The sequence below is a fragment of the Lethenteron reissneri genome, chromosome 30 (assembly GCF_015708825.2).
Source record: "Lethenteron reissneri isolate LAM-NWPU_2019-01 chromosome 30, ASM1570882v1, whole genome shotgun sequence".
Taxonomy (NCBI): domain Eukaryota; kingdom Metazoa; phylum Chordata; class Hyperoartia; order Petromyzontiformes; family Petromyzontidae; genus Lethenteron; species Lethenteron reissneri.
In genome coordinates, this window is record NC_083808.1 from 14,086,003 (window position 1) to 14,110,811 (window position 24,809).

The window sequence follows — 24,809 nt, forward strand, 5'->3', positions numbered from 1 at the left end:
CGCCGTCGTCGTCGTTGTCGCTGCCTTGGAACGGGTCGTGTCTCCATCTGGCTATCGAGAAACAAACATTTGTCCGAATAACGACTGTCGACAAAGAAATGGAAGAAAAAATAAAACCACAGCATGATCTAAAAAGGTCAAAACTTTATTCCACTGAAACATTGCTATCTCAGATGCTAGTAAGACTTTGTACCCATCATTAGGGGACACAATCTCATGACTGTTCAACATTAGCAAAGGTTATTCTAACACAAGTGTCCCGACTGCTGGGAGGTCGGTTCTTGTGATTATCTGTAAGTATGTCATGACAAGAGGTAATTCCAACACATGGAATATTGTGACCAACATTACCACCTCCGATTAGCACGGTTGGCTACGTACGGTGCAAAAGAAGTTAAACATACATACATTTCGCAGACATATAATGCAACAATGTACTGATGTCACAATCATAGCTTACTTAGTTCACTGCTATACAAATACAATGTGACTTACTTATGTTAAAGATGCAAATCAAAACAGCTGTTGTTCTGTAGGTACTTGTATCACGGACCAAAGGAAAAAGTTTGAACCTTCCTTACGGAGAAAAGAGGGCAACAGTCAGAGCCGTGTGACTTGGAGGTGCACCGCTTTACCACAACTCATGACGTCTCACAGCCACGCTGGAATCAGCTCGCCTGTCTACCATGAGTCTCCATGTGGTCTATGTATTATAGTGTGCAAAGCAGACTTTAAACGGAAGTATTCACAGGCCTGTAGCCAGGAAACAGGATATGAGGTGCAATTAGTCTTTTTTTTCGCAGTAGATTTCAACCGCGGTAATCAATGTCGCACTCATAATCAACTAAACAAGATCTGGTTATGTTGGTTTAAACGTTTGTGGGAAACACTTAACCTGGTCAAGGGTGCGGGCGAGAGCTAATGACGCTCGTGGCAGGCCCGGCAGCGCGTCTCTCCTCCCTTTACAGGGCGAGCGCCAGCACCGCACGCTGCTTCTCCCGCACCTTGCGCTTTCGCTTCTTGTCCTTCATCTTCTGCGTCGCGTCGACAAACAGGGCCACCTCTTGCTTTGCCTCGATCTCCCTGTGCAGTAGTTGCAGTGCGGCCATGTTGAATCCCACCAAGTCCTACGAGGGGTGCACGGGAACGAGGGGAAATGTCGATTCGTTAATGCCCAGTGAGCAGCGAGGACTGGCATGGTAACACGACTTGGATCGCGTTTACCAATCGCTGAAGCCAGAATCTGAATATTTATTTATACTGGAGGAATCCGATGCGCTATAGAGCTCTTTCACAGATGTCCAGTAGCAGCTCTGATCCCCTATAAGGAATTGTAATATGTATTATTTAATAATACGCTTCCAGGCCGCACTAAGCCTGTAGCTGTCTGAGCGATTAAAGTTATTTCTGTTTCTCTCAATTTCAATGAATTCTCCAATTACCAATCTAGTATATAATTAAAATAACCCCCCCTCCACCTCAAATCGTTGCACCTGATGAGTTAAATGATGACGTCACCCTGCTGCTGCTCTATTTAAGACTGGGAGCAAGAGCAGAGCCTCACCATTCTGGCGAATTGCCCGATGATGCTGGATGCAATTACCAGCAAAACGTCGTACTCAAAAATTGTAAATGTTGTGGTTTGACTCTTCAAAACACCGGTGGACTAAAGTAGTAAACTATTTGTCTTTTGTCAACGTGACACTTTTTTGCTGATTGGCCGTGTCGGGTGGTGGAGGGTTACGACACATTTATAAATAACGCGATCTAACCCAAAAACGTTTATTATGAATATTGGTCGCGAAAGCCTACGTGTTAAGTAGTCCTTCCATTAACGAATTTAATCCATTCCATGAAAACTAATGTTAACCAAAATAAATGTTAATCAAATATAGGAATTGCATGTTAAAAGCATTAATCCGTTCCAAGACGATCGATAGTTGACCTTTTTCACCCTAAAAACATAGTTTACAACAATTAAACACTTCTAGAAGTTCAGAAGTGGTGGCTCCAAAGCCAGTCAAGGTCTAAATGCTCATAGATGGGCGTCGCTGATTGGCTGAGGCATGGCTGAGCCCACTTACGAGCACTTGGATTGGCCAAAATTGGCGCCCATGTGCATAATGTAAACGTACCGTTTGTCAAAATGTGAACGTTAGTCGAAACCATGAGGTCCTGTGGGAGGCGAAACGTTAACCGAAAACCCGTTAACCACTGTCACTGTTAACGAAGGGACTACTGGATGCATATGTTGAACCACTTTCGCACCGTACATAGCCAACGGTGCTAATCGGAGCGAGTGGGCTGCTGCACGTGACACCACACGAGCACAGACTCACCCTCATCTCCCTGACCCTGAGCAGCGAGCTCTCCCTCAGCTCCGAGATGACTTCAAGGAGCATCCCATTGCTGGTGATCTGTCCGTGATGGATCCTGCCAGAACAAAACACACACGGCACCAGTTTTACTTGGAGTGAGCTGCTAGCGAGCCCCTGTCAACACACACCACACGCCGCCTCCACTGTGTGGAGTTTGTATGTTCTCCCTCTGTTCTGCATGGGTTTCCTCTGGGTTCTTGGGTTTCACCTAAAGCTAAACACATACAATGTAATTGGTGTTGGTCAAACATCTCAATGTGGTGGGACCTTTTTGAAAGAGTCTTCGGTCCCAGGCTGGCTTTTCCTGGGTAAAAAGACGTGATGTTACCGGCACTCCGCCTGCCCACCCAACTTTGTTTCACCAGTGCCGATCTCAACCACACTGCATCAGGTGCTCATTGTTGACCGAGGGAAGGCCCGTTTTACAATTGGTTTCAACGAATCGGATGCAAATGACACAGCCAGGAATCTGGATCCCGGTGCAATTTTAAAAGCACTATACCGGCGCAGCGTCCCAGGCAGAACACAGCAACAATCATTTGAATCGTCGCTGAGTATTGCTGATTGGATATCAGATGTATAAACCAAACTAAACACGGAATGACAGTGAGTACAGCCTCTACCTGAGGAGGAAGAAGAGAGCTCGGCAAATGAGCTCCACAGCTCGGCCTTGGCGCAAGAAGAGGAGGAAGAGGGCGAGGAGCTCCGGGACATAGGAGAAGGGCAGCACTAGCAGCGCCTCCTCCAGCTCGCTGTGTCACCCAGCAGACAACAAGATATCAGCACAGCACTCACTCGGCACACAAAGAGATGCCAGCACTCACCTGGCACACAACAAGATATCAGCACAGCACTCACCCGGCACACAACAAGATATCAGCACAGCAGTCACCGATACACGAGCTATCAGCAGAACGAGATAAATAAACAACAGAGTATGGATATCTCCTCACCTGGATTTCACTTTCTTGATCACCTCCAGCACATACTTCTCTGGCTAGGGGAATATGACACAGACGCACGGAGGTAGGCCTTCAGTCCAAAATCTGTGTGAAGTGAAAAAAACTTAACTATTTGATATTTTAGCAGGTAAGGCCCACTGAGCTATAAAGCTCTTTTTCAGAAGCTGTGTCGTGGTAGAGACCCAGCGGCAGTGAGTCTACCACTTGGTGTAGAGGTTTGCGGTTCTTACCCAGCAGGCCACACCCTGGTTATTACTGCGGGTGTGTTAGCCATAGAATACTACGTGCTGTCCTGCTTCACGGTGGACATAAAAAATATTTTGTGAGGCCAATAGAAGGTCCAAACTTGCTAAATTTGAAAGAACCACTAGAAAATGGGTTAACACGCGGCAGCAATCATTACCCCCTGTTGGCAGGCCAATGCCCACGTGAAGGACTTAGTGCGAACTCATCTTGTGCCGCACAGGGACAGCTGCCACTGGGGTTGCGCCCTTGAAATTTTGAGATGAGATGTACGGCGCTCTTTAAGTTTTTCCAAAGCAACGGCGTACAAATGTGAAGGATTGCGGCCGTTATCGAACCGATTTCACAACGGTACAAACAAGCGCGCAGGCGCCGCTGCCTCCCGCGTGCCTCGCGCACGGCAAGCGACCGCAGGGAGGACGAGCGGCACCCCTCACGGCCGCTTGCCCTACGAAGCTCCGCGGGTGAGCAGCAGCCACGCTTACCGTGACACTGCCGGACGCCACGAGCACCGGGTCGAGCACGGGCGGCGGCAGCTGGGGGAGACACGAAGGCAGCGGAGTAGAGGTCAAGAAAGCGCGGAGAAACACAAGTGCATGTTTGTACGTACGGGGAATACGCCTGCAGATTCCACGCTTGAGGAACATGGTTAATTAGGCATCGCTGCAGCGGCATCGCAGGGAGGAGGCGAGGGCACAGAGATGCGAGTGCAGGGCTGTGCTCTCGTCAGGTGTGCGCGTGTATGTTGGGTGTGTTGTGTGTGCATGCCCACATTGGGTGTATTGAGTTTGCATACGCTCGTTGTGTGTGCATGTTTACGTACCGTGTGTGTGCATCTGCGTGCACATGCATAGTGTTGGTATGTGCCATGCCGGCCTTTCTAGGTGCTCGCTAACAGCACTTGCCCCAACAGTCTATTAAAGTCTAAGGGAGGGATGTTGAACTTATTTCGCACCATACGTAGCCAACCGTGCAAATCGGAGGTGCAGGGAAGGACACACAGAGCTGGTGGTGTGTGTGTGCATATGTAGTGTTGGTGTGCTGAGTCGTTCCAGCTCAGTACGGAGCGTTACCTGCTTGTTGGCCGCTTTACATGCTTGCTTGTGCTCCTCCAGTTTCTGGGATTCAACTCGGTACAGTTCCAGGGCTTCCATGATCCGTTCAGCCTGTACAACCGAAAAGCGATCGCCGCAGCGCACGTCAGCCAACGGCAACAACCACTCTGCACCAGCACCGCGACATAGAGACATTCACTGCGTTGGCAACCGAAAGGGAATATACCTTTCAATCGTCACGGTTGGTCATTGTCATCCGTGTAGTCCATCGGTGATTGGACCGAGATCATAACCTGATCCACCTCCCTTAAACACGCATTTCATAGCACGTCCGAGCTAGAGACTTCTGCACCACTCACGCAGCCCAGCGATGACATGGTCCCTTATCCCGCAGGAGGTTTTACCATGACTGCTGACGTTGCTAGACTATGAAGGTTTAACGTCTTGTACATTGTCGTATGCGAGTAACAGGTGCAGCAGTGTGCGCGAGGGGCCGTGGCTCCCGTGCACGACGTCCGGCGGTGTCGACGTAGCACGTTGTGTCCTCGCAGCCGACGCGGCGGTCGCGTGACATCGGTCGAGTGGTTCGTGTTCCCAGGACAAGATCACCGCATGCTTGGTGAACGATGCTCCCGCGCTGTACAGCTGCAGCAGCTGCACGGCGGGGGAGCATTGCCGGGGCCCGATGCAGAACCGAGCGCAGAGGCTGCGCGCATGCGCGCTACTCACAGCCTTCACGGTCTCCATCGTCTTCCTCGCAGCCATCCCCGCCTCCCCTTCCGTCTCGCCAGGCACCTGGAAACAAAACCATATACCGCACATCGTCAGCAGCAACAGCAGCTCGCAATGAATGTTGAAGCCAGATGTTGCATAAACAAAAGAAAACAGAGTTGAAAAACACTAGATGCTGAAAAGTTCTACAGGCACAGTGCCCGAGGGATGTCGTAAGGCTGAGATGGAAGTGTTGAGGAGGTGCCACATCCCTGTGAATGCTCTGTGTGGTCCATTGCCACTACAGGGAGGAACCGAAACTCCGCTCAACACTGCGCATTTTTTGCAATTTAATGAGCCAATGGAGGCGTCACTTGTGGGCGATGATGAGTGGAGGCATCACTCACGATCGGCTCCGCTCCCTTGGCCACGCTCTCCTCGTACTCGGCCTCCCGCTCCTGCCGGCAAGAACCGCAAAACACCAAGGACGCAACGTCACTCAAAAACAAACGGCACGCGCGACACGAGCGGGCACAGTGCATCACCGCGACACACCACGACACACGCACACCCGTGAAACAAAAGCCAGGCTCGCACAGACCAAATGGCGACACAACACGAAGCATTCGTCCTGCAGGTGAGGTCTGCATCGGGAGACCTCAGCGTGGCCAACCGCCACGCCGGCATGGCTGACGATGGATCCTCCCGTGCCTATGAGCCAGCGTACGACTCGGGCAATGGCGGAGGCAAAATTTTCAGGTAGAGGGGGCAACCCCTCCAGCAATGAAAAATTATAGGAGTTGTTAGTAAGTAAGGACTTGTCCCCCTTGCTTTTTATTCGACGCGTGTGCGGCGTTGGCGCGGCCATCGATTGAGGGTCGAATTCGGACTGTGTGTGATCGGCATCGCACTCGCTGAAGGTGAATGCTTTCAGGGAAGTCGTGTACTGTATACGCAACTGCGCACAATTCTGAGTCACTTATAACTGCTTTGCCATTACTTATTGCCAATTATGGACTCAGACTATTGTCCTATCATCTCAGAGTCCCTGGCACATAATAATATGCTACAAAGTGGCATTGGGGGTCGCAAAATGCCGATTTATTACTAATAAACCCCAATGATCTGATCGAAATTGGGAATTTCGATCAGATCATTGGGGGGGCTCGTGCCACCCCATCCGCCCCCCCCCCCCCACTTGCTCCTCCAGTGGACTCGGAAGATTCGCTAAAACGTCTGCTGAACCGGCGAGAAGCTGGATGGTCCGAGCGTTCTCCACAGCTGACCGTGTAAGCACACGGTACAAGGCGCCTGCGTATGAGCGCGCCGTCCTGGCCCCGCTAGGATGCATCGGGCGGCTTCCGTTTCCTCCGAGGTTTGACGCCGACGGCAGCACCGCTGGGACGAGGGAGATGCTGGTAACTCGGAGTCACATCTAGGCTCCATTAATTAATCCGCAAACAACTTTACACTTCCGAATTACGTGACAGGCTCTTTAACGTTCAGTAGGTGGCGGCGCTTTGGTAATTCTGCGGACATAACGATACGGCTGCAGAAGGTCAGCCAAGGGCTCTGATGCAGCAGTTGGCGATGGGGTTCGTGCTGTAATCGGCGAACACCCACGGGTCATATTTTATGGATTCGTTCCCCCAGCATGAACCAAGGAATAAAATCACCACAACCTAAAGCGACAACAACCACTTCTAAATCCGCACAAAGTTAATGCAAAATGGAACACACGTAACTCCTTTTCCACCATCACATATGACCCGAGCTGGCGTGGGGCCCTCATAGCATGGTTGGTTTCCCACTGGCCGTTTGCCAAGACAGAACCAAAGCATGATATACTGGCCTCAGGTGACATGCGAATCTGGTTTGGGGCCCAGCAGGGACATGGGGGTGAGCCAATGACTTTCTGACAGCATGTGACCACAGCCAGTACACCGCAAGGTCAAAACGTCACACCACCATCGTCAAGCGTCTCGAATCATCCGTTGCGTGTGACGTTGGTGGCTAGCAGTAGAAAAACCTTGCGCTTCCCGAGCCAAGCCAGGCTCCGTCAGCGTGGCCCTAGTACAGCTCGTTTGTACAGCGGAAAAGAGATAACGGTGAGCATTGTGCGGGGGACGCACGCACAGAGCACCACAGGGCCCGAGGAACACGGCGAGTTTGTCGCGACGATTGCGATGCGGAGCTGAGCCCTCGCAGTGCCCTCAAGTCCACCGCCTTGCTCGCGACACGGATCGCACCATCTCGCGTTCGTCCTCCAGCACGAGCGGCTCGCGCGTTCGCTCCCACAGGCGCAGGGACTTGTCGTGCGCGGCCGAGAGGATGTGGTCTCCGCTGGGGCTCACCGCCACGCTCCACACCTCTCCGTGGTGGCCCTGCATGCACGCACGTGACACAGCAGCGCACCACCACTAAGCTCACGGTTCTGGCGTAAATGCACGCCCCGTGGGGGTGTGTGAGGGATCATGCACGGTACTCACGGCACTCCGAGCAGCAAGCGTGCGTGCATTCACTACGCAATGCCCCACGACAACTCACGATCATGCAAACCGTCACCATGACAGGCCAAGCACCCCAGTTGGACTCCCCACTGCTGCACACACATGGACCAGGCTTATCCCCACGGTTAGCTTGCAAGACAGTGCTTGGGAGCCCCGAGTCGAACCTGTGCTGTCCCCATCTCAAGAATTTCCCTCAATTCCCTTTCGCAAGTGGGCATAAACCACTATGCAGTGGAGCTGGACCCTAGCTCGGCCTAGCGAGGCCTGAAGCCCATGGATTACTAGAATGCATCTTTTTACATAAATGGTCATACTTTGTTTAGATTTGGTTACACGGTACAAACACATCACATGCTGTGAAAATTTAAATCTTTTTTTTACACGGTTGATGAGCACAGGGCCCAAAGGAACTAGCAGCACTATCACAGTTGTAATGCATGCAAGCTCACATGTTTCCCAAATGAAGCAAAGTTATTCTAAGAGCTTGGGAAAAGAGATGGGAGTGAATGACAGAATTGAGCAGTCTGAGAATTGAATGTGGTAAATAAACACAGTGTGGTGGATGAACACAGTGTGGTGGATGAACACAGTGTGGTGGATGAACAGTGTGGTGGTGAACACAGTGTGGTGGATAAACACAGTGTGGTGGATGAACATAATGAGGTGGTTGAGACGAAACTGTCAGCGTCTTGTAGACCGAGTTCTCAGCACAGGTAGAGGAATCAACGAGTGAAGCCCACGGGAACAGTAACCATGGTAGTAGCGATAAAAGAGTGATGAGGGGGCGAATGACTGTAGGTAAGCGAGCGAGCGGAGTGAATCCGTGAGTGCAGGATCATCGATCACCCCGACTGCTTTACATTGAAATCTCTCAAGCACAGCGACATGGGAGCCGGGTGCTCCGCCCCAGATATGACAGAAGGATTTGGCCCACATGTGCTTTGTACAGCAGTAGTAATTGTTTGGAGACCGTGACGCGGAAACGAAAGCCGATCAGAGCTGCCAATCGCTGCTGGGAATTTGCGGCGCGTGCGGGGAGGGGGGGTGACTAACGGGAAGGGTAGTATTCGGGCTGGGTACTGGAGGCCAGGCCGGTGAGGGGGGGGGGGATGCCTCACCTCCAGGGTCTGCACCAGCTCAAATTTGTCAGCATCCCACTGCTTGATTTTGCCGTCCTTGCCGGCGGTGAAGAAGAGGTGTGTCTTCGGCACAAACTGCAGGCACATCACGCTGCACACATACGCACGCATGCGCGCGCTTCAGCCACGATCGGGCTTCTCCACTCATCGCAACGATTCGTGATTGAGTTTTAGTTTAGGCCAAGTAATGAGCTGGCAACATTTGTGTCGTTAAGACCGTGCACCACCCGACACAGGGCAAACAAACAAACAATTCCGGTAGTCATAGATCTGACTGATGTGATATAATGGGCACTACACATTATCAACGTACGCCACTGACATCTACATAATTTATATTGTCACCGCTTACAAGCTATGTCAAGCACCTTGAGCGAAGGCGCTCTATAAATAGACATTTGATTAGAATGAAGACGTGTCGTAGTGTCAAGACTAATGGGGGGGCCCCTCATCCCCTCCCTCATCCTCCCCGCCCCGCGGCCCTCACCTGTCGTCGTGGGCAAACAGAGAGCGATGGCAATCCCCAAAGTCCAGCCCCCAGATCTTGACGTTCCGGTCAGATGAGCCGGTCGCAATCAGGCGGCTGTCCTGCGTAGCGTGAGAGGGGGTTACGATTCGCATAGCGCCGTTTTATTCTGTGGAACACCGCAACATTTGGCTCGATTCGCAAAGCCCAATGCAACGTCGCTGCCGACGAGGGCTGCCGGTGCCGACGCCAAGTTGTTGCGGCCGCGTGGCGAAGGGGTGGGTGGGGCATGTGCGCGTGTAGAGAAGTGGGCGACTCACGTAGGAGATGTCCATGCACAGCACGGGCAGCTTGTGGCCGAAGAGGTTGAGGAAGAACTGAGCGGGAGGACGGCAGACAAACGAGCAAACGTTAGAGCCGAGGTGCAGACGGAGAGATGGCCACAGACAATGTTGTTGTTGTTGTCCACCACCGCACTCGCCACCGCCAACACCGACGTTATATTAAATAATTAAAAACATCGCACTCTGTTGTGTTTCATATTGAGGAGAGTGAAGTTATCAAATATAAATCGTTTTCCTGAGAGGAAGATGCATTCAAGATACAATTAGCTCTCATCTCACGGACGGGGACACGGGCTGTGTGTCCATGGCTGTCCAAAACAGGCCCGAGGCCTCATTAGCGAGAAAAAAAACTTCAAGTGACTTTAAGACGTACCGCCATAGTGCTCCAGACATCACTAAATTAACTATTATTTATTTCACCAGGTAAGGCCCACTGAGCTATGTAGCTCCAGATATATAAACAGACATAACTTCAACCGAGAAGATAGATACAAATTGAGCAATCATTGGAAGGATGTTATTAACCAGGTAAAACTGTAACTGCTTTATGGTTGTGTCCATCATATCTGCCGGGTACTAGTCTATTTTTCCGAGTTAATTTCCCCCCGCATCCCCAGCTTTCTCGGCCTCCCACTTCCAGCCCCGTCCACTTCCCCCACCAGCCTCAGGTCCTCTCTCCTCGCGTTCACGCAGCGCTCCCCCTCCTCCTACCCCACACCCCCCCCCTCTCTCTCTCACCCCTTGCCCCTCCCCCTTCTATACCTATATAACCTCTTGCCACGGCAGCTCTCTCTCCCACTTCAGCAAAACTAATTTTCTTTCTGTGGTTTTCCCACCTGATGATGATTGCTTGTGTTGCAATCGAAACGTCGCGATTTGTTTTATTTTAATTTATTTTTAACTACGTGACTTTACCGAAAGAAACAAAGAGTATAGTAAGGCACCTGTTTAATGCTGTGTATCAGTGTGCTGTGTTAGTAAGGCACCTGTTTGAGGCTGCGTATCGCCGCGTTCTCACCTTGAGCGAGTCAGTGTAGAAGGCCTTGACGGTGCAGTCGAGCAGCGACACGCACAGCAGGCGGTGGTCGGGGGTGAAGCGGACGCACAGCACCTCCTCGTCCAGAGACAGCGCGCGGCTTGGCGTCAGCGTCAGCCCACTGCTGCTGTTGCTGCATACACGGAAGGGGGGGCCCAGTGTTGACAACACGCGGTGTGAGCGGTGTGAGGGGTGTAGGAATGTGAGAGATGTGAGGGGTGTCAGGGGCCCAGTGGTGTGAGGAGTACGAGGTGGTCAGTGTGGGTCGGTGAAGGTGGGAAGTGCAGAGCAATGGACTTCGCCGCACTGTCCTCTGCTGCCCACGATGCCGACTATGCCGGGGCCTTGCTTACGGCCCGACGCGGGCTCGAGCCTGCCTGGCGTGCGAGGTGTGCGATGGGTGATTGTGCGAGCGCCTCACCTCGCTTGGCCTGCATCGGCGCTCTTCACCAGCTCAAACTCCCAGAACTTCACAAGCTTGTCCGCCCCTCCACTCACAAAGCCGCGCTGGCAAAGAGAGTGCACGGATTATATTAAGGTGTATTATTTTGATTGTAATTGATGATAGTTCTTGTCAAATTTACCTGTTGATAAAATCAGAATCAAAATATTTTTTATACTGCAGGAGGAATCCAATGAGCTCTCAAACTCTTTTTCGCAGTAGGGGCGGGTCAGAATGTTACAACAACAAACAATATAGAAACACGATAGGAGTGCAAAGTATAGGAAAGGTAAACAAATCACTTTAAAAATATACAAATAAAATTAAACTATTTTTTACCTTAGCAGGTAAAGCCCAATGAGCTATTCACTTAAGTGACCTGGCCACAAATGATAGCTCATTTGTGGAAAATTATAGCTGCAAAATAATAAAATCACCGAGGAGTACGGCATAAGGCATAATGTATTATAATTGAATCGGCTAGGCAAGTTATCGCGAATTCGCGATGGCTATTCGAGTGAATTTTGGTGAAGGATTTGTCACGGAGTTGCCCTGCCACCCAAACTCCCCGATCACGCCGGAGCAGCGCCACCGATTGACACGGCGCCCGCTCGATCCAGAGAGGAGGCCACCCACGAGTCCAGGCCAGGAAGTTCGTTGCGAGTGGTTAACATGGTTTGCTGTATGTAAAGGAGCAATTGGTTTAACCTACAAAGCCAGAGTTATTTGATACGATAGTCAATTATTTAACAAGATTAATGAAATCCGCATTCTAAAGATAATTTTAGTTTTAAAAAACTCCTTTTTGTGTATCCGCATTATTACTGCTGTTTAGTACGTATGTGCATATGTTGAACTTAGCCAACCATGCTAACAGTACCACTCTTAGCGCCGCTCCTCTCAGTACAAGAGGGACAGAAACCATCCTCATTGCGGGGCGGTGAATGTCACAGCGACTCTCGCGAGGCCACACAGAGGAGACGTGCGGGTACCTGATCAGGAGCCATGCAGAGTGACCACACGGCGCCGTCATGCGCGTCCACGCACTCCATCTGCAGGCCCGAAGCCAGGTCAAACAGCTGCAGCTTCCCCGTCTGGTGAGACACACACACACACACAAGATGAAGATCCCCCGTAGAGCCTTAAAAGACTGTTTGGGGGCACCTATCATGGCCGGTGCAGCACACGAGGTGGTGGGTGGCCAGCACCACCAACCTGTGCAACGAGTGGCGAACGCGCTCCTGCTGGGCTGAGTCACTGCAACAAAACCTGTCTGCTGTACACAATCCCTCCCCGATCAACACTCAGGATGCGCAAAGACCCCGAGCACCCGTCTGCACCTTCACACCGACTCGAGGGCGAGTTTCCTGTTCCACTCCACTTATCAACGTTTTGCACGGATAACAGACACGCAGCGCCCACTGGCACAACTCTGAGGCAATATGTAGAGTCACCACCGCACGGTCACCGCCGTGCCATCACCACCGCACCGTCACCGCCCATCAGCCTTATTGTTATCCTCACAGTCCAGCGTTCGCTGCTTGGAGCAAGACAGTGCTACAAAGCAAACGTACGCCCATCGGCTTACCGACGACAGCTTCGGGCTGCCTTTACATGGCTCAACAGGACCCTCGTCTACTCTTCTGTCACCCAAAACCCACCAGGCAGACAAGACACAATGTATCTGGACCAATCATTCATGTCACGCCTCGGACTGAGAGCGCTGCTACCGTCCATGGCGACGCAGGGTGGAGGCGCATCGAGTGGCGTCCTTCTCCAACGGCGAGAGACCCGGGATGGCACGCCGCGGAGGATTAGTCTCAGTGCACCGCAAGATGGAGCTCACCTTGGAGGCAAGCACGACCTGCCGGTCGCCTGGCACGAAGAGCGAGGAGAGCGCATACTGGCAGTCCATGCTGCGCACGCACTGCAGCGAGGCCCTAGCCGAGACAGCGCGGAGACAACGACAGCTCTCATGCAAAAAGACAACAACGGTGCACATCCTCACACGCTACAGTCGGTTTAACCATAGACGCACACCACCGCACAGCCACACCAACTCACAATACATTCAGCGTAGCACTGAGAGGCTGTGTGCTCTGCGTGCTCCGCGTGCTTCACCCCGCGGGCCCCACCGGTTCCAGATCTTGGCGCTCTCGCCCGAGGCGGAGAGCACGGCGGTGTTGTCGGAGCTGAAAGCGACCGTGCGCACGTCCGAGCGGTGGCCCGGTGTGACCACGCGCCCGGCGCGCCGCGTCTCCGCCGATGCCACCACCACCACGTGCGTCTCCAGGAGGTTGTTGGCGAGGACGAGCACCACCCGGAGCTCGCGTCCACCACTCTCCACACGCACGTCCACACTCCTGCACCACACGCACACCACCGTGCGTCACTGTCACAACAACTCACCAAAAGGCCCCTTAACCTCACCGGGCACCTCAGAATCCATTCAGACTCAGAATCTCTCAGAATCAAAACCTTTTATCCGATGAGCTATTAAGCACTTTGCTCAGATGTCCTGTAGGGTTGAGTCAGAAAGTTACAGCAACAAGCAATAAAAAAACGCGATAGGGGTGCAAAGTATAGGAAAGGTAAGCAAACCACTCCAAATAAACTAAAACGAAACTATTTTTATTTTACCAGGTAAAGCCCACCGAGGTATTAGTTCTGTTTTAACCTCCAGGATCCCTCAAGACAGAATGGGACACAATGCCACGTGGAGGTAGTTATTACAATACACAGCTCATTAGGGCGTAATGGATTATTTGTCTGTTTTTATCGGCTACCGTAGACTGGTTAATGCAGTCATTCCACTTAAACAAGCACTGGAAAATGGTCATATTCACGAATGGTCCTGGGCCAGTCATTGAAATTCCACATTCATACGATGGGAACAAGTCTACCCCAATTTTTTGTAATCTATGAAATAAACGCAGGAGACATGATGATCCTAGGAAATTGTAATGTTAATGCAACATGTGCACTCTGAACGCTTAATTATAGATTACGCATAGTACACTCTACATCACATCTCAATACACTGACAGAAAAAGTACAAGCCTCCATGCCTATACAGGCAGCTCTCGCATAACGTCTGCCTGTTTAATGCTGTTTCGCTACAATGTCGCCGATGAATCACTACCCATATACGCGTTTAACGTCGCATGGTATCGGTATCGCTATAACGTCGTTGCCGGCGGGCAAATACTTTATACGGTGGAGAGCGTGGCAGCTGCACAGCACAGACGTTGCTAGGCAACGCCCCCTACCGGCCCAGTGTATCTCTAAGCGACCATCTTGTACGGCGCCAGTCCTCGCTTAATGATGAACTACTATCTTGAGCTGCGCGGATGAACGGTATGATACAGTATGCAGAATTATACAGCACGCGGTGGCGTAGTACCCTCATCTCAGTTCTCTGTGTACTGTATTTATTTTGATTAGGGGAGGTCATTTTTCACTGCATTCCTCATTGACATGAGTGAGATCTGACTGCTTCAAGTGCCAGGAAGTGTAGCAAGGTGATCACTTTACAAACCAAATCATAAGTGTCCCGGCACTTTGCAGCAGGAGATAGAGCTGTGGACATTGGCGCTGTGCTTGGTCTGTCACGAGTGTCAGGATTACCGGGGCCAACGAAGAGACAAATCAGAAGCAGTGCACAGTCAGCAAAACCTTGAAGTGCTGCTCGAGTGAAGAGCTCAAGAGTGAAGAGCTCAAGAAGCGTAGAGAATATGGAGCGCCCGTAATCAGTGTGGATCGATGATCAAAATCATTGCCACATTCCTCTCAGTTTACTGGCGATCCAGGCAAAGGCACGGAGTTTGTTGAAGAACTTAAAAGGCCAAGGGGGTGGTGAATCAAGCTAAGAGGAGACGCTCACAGCCAGTCTTGGGTGGTTCGAGAGATTTAAGCGCCGCAGATGCCTGCACTACATGAGAACGATGGGCAAGGAGGTGAGCGCAGACACTCCCAACACCTCACTCCACTTCTAGCTCCACAACCATCGCCGGTGAGTGTTAACCTAACCAAAACTTTTCTCTACTCATAGCTTTAGTTAATCACCAAAGTGATAGTATTCGTTTAAGCATCAAATATGTATGTATTTTGAACTTCTTTCGCACCGTACATAGCCAACCATACTAATCATGTAATCGGAAATTTCCCAGGGACCTAACCTCCCCTATTTCTGTTGTTTCTTATGGGAAAATAGGTTCCGCGAAACGTTGCTTCACTTAAAGTCATATTTTCCAGGAACGCAAGAGAGAACAAGTGTCTTTGCTTATAGAAAAACCTATTGGTCCAAGTGTGGACAAAGATGATAAAATTTTCAGCACTGGGATTATTTGGCTGATACCAGTTGTGTTTTTTTCGCTATGGTAGGAAAGCGTAGAATCCGCAGAAGAATGGGAGAGAAAGAACATACAAACCCCACTCAGAAAGGCACGGAAGTTGGTAATTGGACCCAGGCACTTCTTGCTATGAGATGCGAGTGTTACCACTGCGCCACCGCCCTGCTGCCCACTGGGGTAGATGCGTCCGTGTGTCACAACCACACGCTCACAAGAACCGAGGGGTTGGTTCCCATCTCCTTCCGCAGTCCCGAGCTAGTGATGGCAATTACACATTCTTAGGCTGGGGAGCGGTCTCTTCATAGGATACCCACTGTTGCCTTTTCACCGCGTGGGGTTTACCGAGTGGTACTCATTTTACTGACTCCCAAAGGATGATGATGGCTTCTCACAAGGTGAGGGCCCACTGCGCCCCCGAGATTCATAGAAAGCGTTTGCGTGCAAGGACGGAAAATTTACATCGCCGTTCCATGACAACGGTTATCTGCTGCTGCTGCATTGGCAGCGGTGTGCAAGCACAAACAATGACAAAACTCAACACGAAGAAACATCTACAGCAATCCCTCGCCAACCGCTTACTTGCTAACCACAGAATTCATAAACACAGGGTTCACAATCTGTATACAAATTCACCAAATGTGGCCTGGACAGTTTGAGTATCTACAGGTAAAGCACGGGGCCCGCAACACGCAGTTACAAATTTCACGGGGCCACGATTCTCCTCTGCGCCAACGTGCCACCCGTGGACACGTGTGGGCAACCAGGGCCGCCCGTGGCCACGCATGGCGCTGCGTCGTAGCTTATCAGCTGTCCGTCTATTTTGTTGTGATTCTGGCAGCGCCACACAGAGAAACAGTCAACTTAGTGAAGTTATACCGAGTCTGACCGTGGCTGTGGTTCCCCTAACCTCCTACTTCCCATCGGCCCCCTGTACTTCACTAACCGCGGATTTGCCTACCACGGTCTTTTCCAGGTACCCAACCCCAATGGTTGGTGAGGGATTTCTGTATTCTGATCCTGCCCCATGGTGTGTCGTGCAATCCCCAGCTATAATTATCCACCATCTCTCCAGCCTCTCTATGTATCGGGAAAACCATTGCCAGAAATGTAACTTATTCTATACGTCTCCTCATTAAGGCCCCATGCACGGTGTTATTATTGACCAAGCGACGAGGGCAGTGGTGCAAGACAAACCGGATCTTTGCAGAGGCTCTGATGTTTGCGACGCGGACGATTTCATCCTGCACAGTCCTCTCCACCACCTCCTCCTGCTGTTGCATGTCGTTCCCAGCCTCGGCATTCCGCCTACACCCAAACACACAAATACCCAATCACACAAAAACCCAAACACACAAAGACCCAAAGACACAAAGACCCAAACACACATATACCCAATTACCCAAACACCCAATTACCCAAACACACAATCACACAAACACCCAATCATACAAGCACCCAATTACCCAAACACACAATCACCCAAACAACCAAACACACAAACACACGCGCAGGCCAGGTGAGCGACACGCGCCGCAAATGCTGGGTAAGCGTAATGCATGCAGGGCTCTCGCGGCCAATATTATGACTCACAGTTGATTTTTGTGTCAGACCGCATTGGGAAATTGTGTCGTACACCCTCCTCCACCTTACAAAGTCACGTGAACAAACGTGCCAATTTATTACTGCTTTAGCAGCAGCACCGGTCGGTGTTAGACAGCGATCCACACATCTTTTAATAATTGAGTACGACCAGCATCATCGCCACTGTGTCAAGATGTTAACTACCTCGCTTGGTATACAGGTCGTGGGTTCGATTCCGACCCCCACGCCTGTAGATTTGGAGTTTGCATGTTCTCCCTGTGGTCGGGTCCTCCGGTTTTCCCTTCCACATTTTAAAACAAGGGTCCAGAGAATTTGGCTGCTATACATTTCCACAAGATAAGCCACTTCATTGAGTTATCATTTTTGGCCAGGTCGCTTCTGAAAAAGAGCTACATAGCTCTGTGGGCCTTACCTGGTAAAATAAAAGAAAATAAGTTTTTTACTTAGTTTGACTGTCCATAATATTTTAACATCCTTTAAAAAAATGTATGTTGCTACTAGTTTGCTTGGTGTTGTAGGGTCCTGGTAAAATACGTTTAGAAACGTTTAGAAAAAAGAAAGAGTTTAGCCTACCATCTGGCAGTTGCCAGAATTTGACGATAAATCGGCATGTTTGTTCTTTATGAACTGGCCTTGTCGTGTGCAGGAGGGTGTACGACAATATTACATACGCGACCCAATCTGAACATCTATGGGGCTGCTCGGCCAGTTCCCCTCTCCTGGTCGAGAGGGTTTGTTGTTTGTGTTCCGCCTGCGCGCGACGCTCGACTCACGCGGCCCGCTTGCGCTGCTTCTTCCTCCTCTTGTCGAGCACCTTCTTTATCTCCTCTTCCGTTTGGATGCGGAAAACCTCCAGTGTCTGATCCAGGCCCTGCGAGTCCGGCACAGCGCACATTCCGCATCGGCGCCAACCAGGGTCAATCCACCGCCGGATGAAGGCCTCCCCCCCAAGCGGCCTGCGATGTAATAATCCATTCAGCGCCAGCACCCTACGAGCTGATCTCAATCGCTCCTCGATAGACGTCCTCTGGGATGCATTGCATCCCTTGGCTGCCGCTCCGCTATTATTCTTGACCATCGCCCCCTCTTATAACTGTGATACATCCTGCCCAAGCCCGCGTACTTTTATTAAACTTTGGATCACGTCTTAAACCTGCGGGAATTCTCTAATCCGCATGTTCCTCTATCTCTCATTCGAACTCCAAGAGCTCATCACTCCTCGCTTATTTCCATACTTGTCGATTTTTTGTGCTCTATACATCCCACACACCTCACAGCGCACACCTCACCCAGCATCCCACAGAGCACGATGCACACCGCACTTCCCAGAAACACACAAACGGCAGCATCCCACACACAGATCTCACTGCACGCATCTCACAGCTCACGACACTGAGCACACCCAATGTTCCAAATCACATTTCTTCATGACGCACCTCGAACCACGCTGTGCGCACACATGGTTCGGCGCATGCCCCACGCACGGCCCCACGCACAACGCATTCACTCTGCCAGCACTGCCACGGAAGCTGTCGGCCCAGTTACCCCACCTGGTGATGCAGCACTTGGGTATTTTCAGGGTTTGCCATCCTGAGAATGGGACTCGTGCATAAAAACAACACTGTACCAGGGACTAACACGCAAAGCAAGTAATGAAAACCTCTCAACAGCTCCTAAGCAATCACTCTCAAGGGCCACCACTCCAGTAAATGCAGCAGTGAGGCTTCTCTGTGATTGGTCACTCTGGATAGGGGGGGACCTGACATGTACGAACACGGTGGGTGGGGGGCCACGCCCTGCAGGCTGTGCGACTCACGTGACAGACCAGGAACCTCCCCGTCGGGTCTGTCGCCATGGAGACCACACGGTCTCTCCCCTCCCTGAGCAACGATCCGAGCTTGTGAGCGGCGACGATGCGCTGTCGACAGAGTAGCAGAACCGCGCGCGGACAAGCAGCAGCGTCAGCAGAGTTACATCAACGGCACTTTGGTGTTTCACCGCTGCGTTCGTTTGCCTCGCCGTGGAGCGAATAGATACCTCTTCTTCCTCCTCCTCCTCGGCGTTCGCATCGTCGGACAGCTCCCCGTCTTGTGTCGCGAGCCGCGGCACCGCGGCGCGCGGCCTCTTGATGCCTGCGTCGCTGTCGGGGCACAAAAGCTCCCAAACGCGCAGTTCGCTGTCGGCGGAGCCCGTCACGAGCCGCGTGTCCTCGCCAAACGTCGCCAGCGACCACACCTGCGGGCAGCAGCATCGCATGAACACCGCAGCGGCGGGCAGCAGTCAAACGGCAACAATGTAAACGCCAACAGAACTGCAACACGGCACGGTCTGAAAGAAACCCGATATCGACTGCACCATGCCACAGGCAGCCATCACAGAGCAACAGACACAGACAGCATATTAACCCTTTACGAGACGTCTGCAAATTGGATCCCGCTCAATGCTGAATCTCGGAACGCGCAAGCAGTTAGCGTTAATTTTATTTAGAGAGGCAGAGCGCCGCTGTTTTTAAAGACATTGTACTCCCCGCAGAGAACTGTAGCGACACGACCGCACTCGATGATAGCTGGCGCGAAACTGCGCACACGCCCTCCCCGCATGGCCTTTGACGTGTACGTCATCGCAACAGAATCGAAAGAACTGATAATGTACACGTACGTCATCGGAATGGGTTAACATGAACAGCAAGAGGAGCTTTACAAGAACAGTGATTGCAGTGCTTTAACCTTAACCCACACTGCCATCGCTCAGAGAAGCCACAGGATGCGAATGTTGCTCATGTCCACAAACTCAGTGGAGAAGGATGCAGAGAGTGTCTGGGCTGGACAGAGAAGATGCCCAATGAAGACATCTTGAATGGCATGAAGTAAAGAAGACCGATAGAGGAAGTCATTGGGAGGAGAGAGGAGATCTGGACTGGACGCATTCTATGTGGGCACCGGTTGATGACGAAGGACATTATTGAAGAACGGAAGGGAATAGAATGCGAGGAAGGCCGAGGATTGGAATGGAGGAGCTGTACAAAGACTCGTACACATTCAGACACACTCACACAGATCCCCAGTATAGCCTTTACAGACTGTTGGGGAAAGAAATGTTAGCGAGCACCTATTAAGGCTGGCACGGCACACGAGTGGGTGGGTGGTTAACACTACGCCCGGCCACCTTTGTCTCCCCAGTGTTGATGTTTACACACCGCACAGGTACTCATTTTAGAGTCGATATAGGGGATGCCCAGAACCTTTTAAAATATTTGTCACTGTTGTTGGTCGTGAATGGGATTTGAAGTCAGTCCGCAGGGTTCGTAGCGAAGCACACAAAACGATGCACCACCGTTCCCCGCGCCTGTACAGAGAGTCACACTCAACACACCTCGGAGCGGTGCCCAACCAAGGTCTTGAAGCAGTGCTGGGTGTCCAGGTCCCAGAACTTCACAAAAGAGTCTTTGGAGCTGCACAAGAAGAGAAAGAACCCCCCCCCCCCCACAACCCGCGTTAGTCCACGCACCGACAGAGGAGGCGGCCGAGTCATCACCCGCGTTTCCCTTGACAGCGCTCGTTTCGTGCACGCGGCAATCCCCGTCTCTCCACTCACACTCACACGAGGCTTGGGCGGTCCTCATGTCTACTGGTGGAAATTCCACATTCCTGTGGCACAGACTGGTCGCTCTGTAAACAGCCGATGCTGACTACCCACACAAAAGCCTGGGGACGCGGCATCTTGGGTCTCCTGGGCCTTCGCCTCCCCCTAGAGACGCCGTCCTCCATGCCACTGCGAGCTGCCGGCGAGCGCCTCACCCGGTGAGGAGCACGTTCTTTGTGGAGAAGAAGCGCGCCGAGGTGACGGCATCCTTGTGGCCCTTGAGACGGTAGAGGCCGCATTCCCCGACCACGTCCCACACGATGACATCCGTGTCCTGCAACGAAACGGCGGCGGTCATCGACATGGCGCTCGCGGGCATGCCGATACGATCTTAATATGTGCGGAGGACCGCAGAGCTTTGGCCATTGTTGGAGCCGGCTAGCTGCGTGGGTGAATTACCCGCTCGTCTGTGGTTCCACCTCGCGCCTCTAGTTGTCCTCTCTCTCTACGTGTGTATTATCTGCACAATACTCATAACCCGAACCCCAAGTATGGTGACCCGGCGTGGGGTCGCGACCCCCAGATCCCCCACGCCCACCCCCACGAGCCCCCCCCCACCAGCGGGCATACCTGCGAGCCGGAAACGAGGCGCGTGCCGTCAGGGTGGTACGCCAGCGCCGTGATGGCAGTGCGGTGGCCCGTGAAGGTGACGCGCTTCTCGCCTGTTATCAGGCTCAGCAGGCGCACGGCCCCATCCACGTGCCCAGCAGCCAGCTCCACGCCCGCGGCGTAGCCCTGCTCCTCCCCACCGTGCCGACCCCGGCAAGGGGCAGCGGCCAGCCGCGTAACCTCCGACTTGTCTCCCGGGATGACGAGCACCTGCACGAGCACGCTTCGTCAGCCCTGCTGCAGCTGGCAGTGCCACCGCCGCTGGCAGTGCCACCCTGGTGCTACTAATGCCACGTGGACTACAGTGCCGGTGACACACGGCCTCCTGGCAGCGCGTGTTAGCTGCTTGAGCCGACCCTGATAGGTGTTCGGAGTGAACTTGCCAGCGACAATCCAAGGATCATGAGGAACGCGTCAGTACTACGGGGAATTCACCGTACAATTTCATGCTGTCCGCTTCACAGACCATGTTCAAAATCCCTTAACGTCATTTAAAGCGAGTTGGCCATTGCGTGCCGGCATCACGGTGCAAATTTGATATTTTTACCCTAATTACCCAGGATTACACATAGCAACATCTCCCCTGACTGTGAAAGTACTGTCGACTGCGTCTTGTGAAATGTGGCGCCTACGTGATAGCCTTGCGCTATGAGAATGGCGCAAATACCAAACGTGCTAAATTATTACAATAGGCACCGTGCCCAAGAGTGTCAGCGGGTGCCATCACCCACGGTGTGCCTGGATGCACTCGCGCTTGTGATGTTAAACCCTGGCGAAACTTTTGCTGTATTTCCAGGGCCAGCAGGAAGCCGTGCCGAGCTGGCCCATCCACCCACGGCCACGAAAACATGGCCCGTGCCTGAACACGCAGCCCTCCTGTGCGTTTACATTGTATAACGCGATTTTTACATAACGCAGTGTTCTTCAGGAACACAACTATTACTTCGTAATAGAACACATACATACTCCGCGGACCCCACGTGGAGGTGTGCGGAGGGCCGTGGAGTAGGGTGGGGTGCCGCGGTGTCGAGATGTTAACTACCTCGCCCAGTATGCAGGTCATGGGTTTGATCCTGACCCTGCCGCCTATACATTTGGAGTTTTTCCCTCCACATTAAGAACAAATGTCACGCGTTTAGAATATTTGGCTGCTGCTATGCATTTCCACCTGTCGATAAGTCACTACTTCACTGAGCTATCATTTGTGTTGGCCAAGGTCCCTTCTGAAAAAGAGCTATAGAGCTCAGTAGTGGGCCTTACCTGGTAAAAATAAAAAAATAGCTTAGTTTTGAGTATAGCCCTATGTACACAAGCGTGTGTAGATCTCAAAGCTGCCGTTCAGCCTCGATTATTTTGGTGCTATAAAGTCCAAAATAATGGGCAACTTTCGAGCTATCATTTGTGGCCGGGTTGCTTCTGAAAAACAAGTAAATACCTCAGTGGGTCTTACTTGGTAAAATAAAATAAAGTTGTTTGTTTGTTTGAGCGGCGCCGTCACCCTCTCACCTTCTCGCCCTTGCGCAGGTCCCACACGACCACGTAGCTCGCACGTGGCCACGGCGGCGAAGCGGGAGCGCTCCCCGCGCAGCGCCACGAAGACGGCGTTGGCGCGGGCCGACGCCACCAGCCCGAACACGGCGCCCGGCGCGTAGCGCAGATACTGCTTCGTGAGACCCATGCTGGAGCCTCAAAGCTGTGGTGGTGTCATGGAAACCACACAACAACCACAACAACCACACAACCACCATTAGAAACCCCCCATGGCCAGCGTGAGAGGTGGCGCCGCAGCGGTGGCTCACGCACAGCGCAGTGAATATGCTTGGTGTTGGCACGACCCTCCCCTGAACATCAACAGCGCTTGTTGCGATGGGGGTGGCCGTGAACTTCCGCACCGTTGAGACAAACGCAGCGGATTCCACTCTCGGCACACGCGCAAAGCCGAACCCGGTGATGGGTGCCAACCCTGAGGGTCGTCCGTGCGAGTTCACCAAAGGCGTCTCCATCCGGATGTAACGCGCACGGCCCCAGCTGTGACATCCACGTTCTCGACAGCATTGCGCGGCGTTCAGCCGTTTGCGTTTACAGACCAGTGGTGGAAATTCCACATTACTTTGACGGGGGCGGGGGTGACAGTTTATCCAAAAGCCAATCGATGCCGACTTCACAAGTGGCTGTGGCGATGTGATCAGTCCCGGGGGGTGCGTGCCCGGTTGTCGCTGTCGGTGCGATCGACAGCGGCGCCTCACACAGCAGCAGCACTGCGCCGTTTGCCAGAACTCTCAGTTGCATCCCGGCTCAGGTTCGACTCCGGCTCAGGTTCGACTCCGGCTCAGGTTCGACTCCGGCTCAGGTTCGACTCCGGCTCAGGTTCGACTCCGGCTCAGGTTCGACTCCGGCTCAGGTTCGACTCCGGCTCAGGTTCGAGCGCGTCACGGCTCCAGGCCACGCGCTTAACGCGAGCCGTCCTAACCTGAGCCATGATCCCAGGAGCCGTACTCTAAAGGATTTCCACGAGCCTGAGCCAAGCAACGGGGGAGCCGCTCACTCGCGCGCGTCCGTGGAAGCGGCTGAGGGCCTCTCGGCCGAGCCGCACTTGAGGAGACCGCGGGGACCGGCGACTCGCACGCGGGGAGCGCCCCGCGGGCTTCGCGTGCGGCCCCGCGGCCGCGCTAGGCCTCTACAGCAGCGCACCCCCCCCACCCGCTCAGCGCTCCTTCACTCCCCGGCAGCAGCAGCAACACGCACCCGCCGAGCACAAACCAGTGAGTGAATGAGAGTGAGTGAGAGTGGATGAGAGAGTGGGTGATGGTGAGTGTTAATGAGTGCCCGGAGTGTTACCCGCACCACGAGGCCGCTGCACGTGCTGTGCTGCCAGGCCGAGCAGTCGATCGCCGAGCAGCCTGGGGGCGGGTGGGGGGGCGGGGCGGGTGGGGGGGCGGGGCGGGTGGGGGGGCGGGGCGGGAGGGGGGGCGGGGCGTGAGGGGGGGCGGGGCGTGAGGGGCGGGGCGCGGGGATCCCCAGGCCGCAGCAATCGACCGCCGAGACAGCAGCTCGGGATGAGCCGGATGAGACATTTAAGCTGCAGGAATCCGAAGAGCTCCGAAGCTCTTCTTCTTCAAAGCTGTCCGGTGGATGCACGCACACGTTCACCACGGGTACACGGCCCGCGACAAACAGCACCGTCGCAGCTGTACAAAGACAAAGATCCCCCGTGTAGCCTGTAACAGGCTGTAGGGGCAAGTGCTGTTAGCGAGCAGCAGCTGTGAAGGCCGGCACTGTGGCACACGAGGGGGGGGGGGTGGCCGGCATCACGCCCGG

The 24,809-nt window shown here is 52.9% G+C and overlaps 1 protein-coding gene across 1 annotated transcript; it reads right to left on the reverse strand.

The window, feature by feature from the left end:
* Nucleotides 1–129: 129 nt before the first annotated feature.
* WDR3 (WD repeat domain 3) lies at nt 130–24,358 on the reverse strand. The gene is given in 27 exon segments (XM_061563118.1): nt 130–1,127; nt 2,340–2,433; nt 3,002–3,130; nt 3,332–3,375; nt 4,069–4,119; nt 4,657–4,749; nt 5,368–5,433; nt 5,757–5,807; nt 7,599–7,733; nt 8,978–9,089; nt 9,486–9,586; nt 9,785–9,841; nt 10,827–10,977; nt 11,266–11,351; nt 12,279–12,380; nt 13,133–13,226; nt 13,422–13,649; nt 16,833–16,943; nt 18,014–18,111; nt 19,057–19,158; nt 19,278–19,475; nt 20,613–20,691; nt 21,038–21,156; nt 21,453–21,701; nt 22,998–23,033; nt 23,035–23,184; nt 24,330–24,358. Coding segments are annotated over 26 exon segments (2,886 nt in total). The 5' UTR covers nt 23,170–23,184; nt 24,330–24,358; the 3' UTR covers nt 130–962.
* Nucleotides 24,359–24,809: the final 451 nt, after the last annotated feature.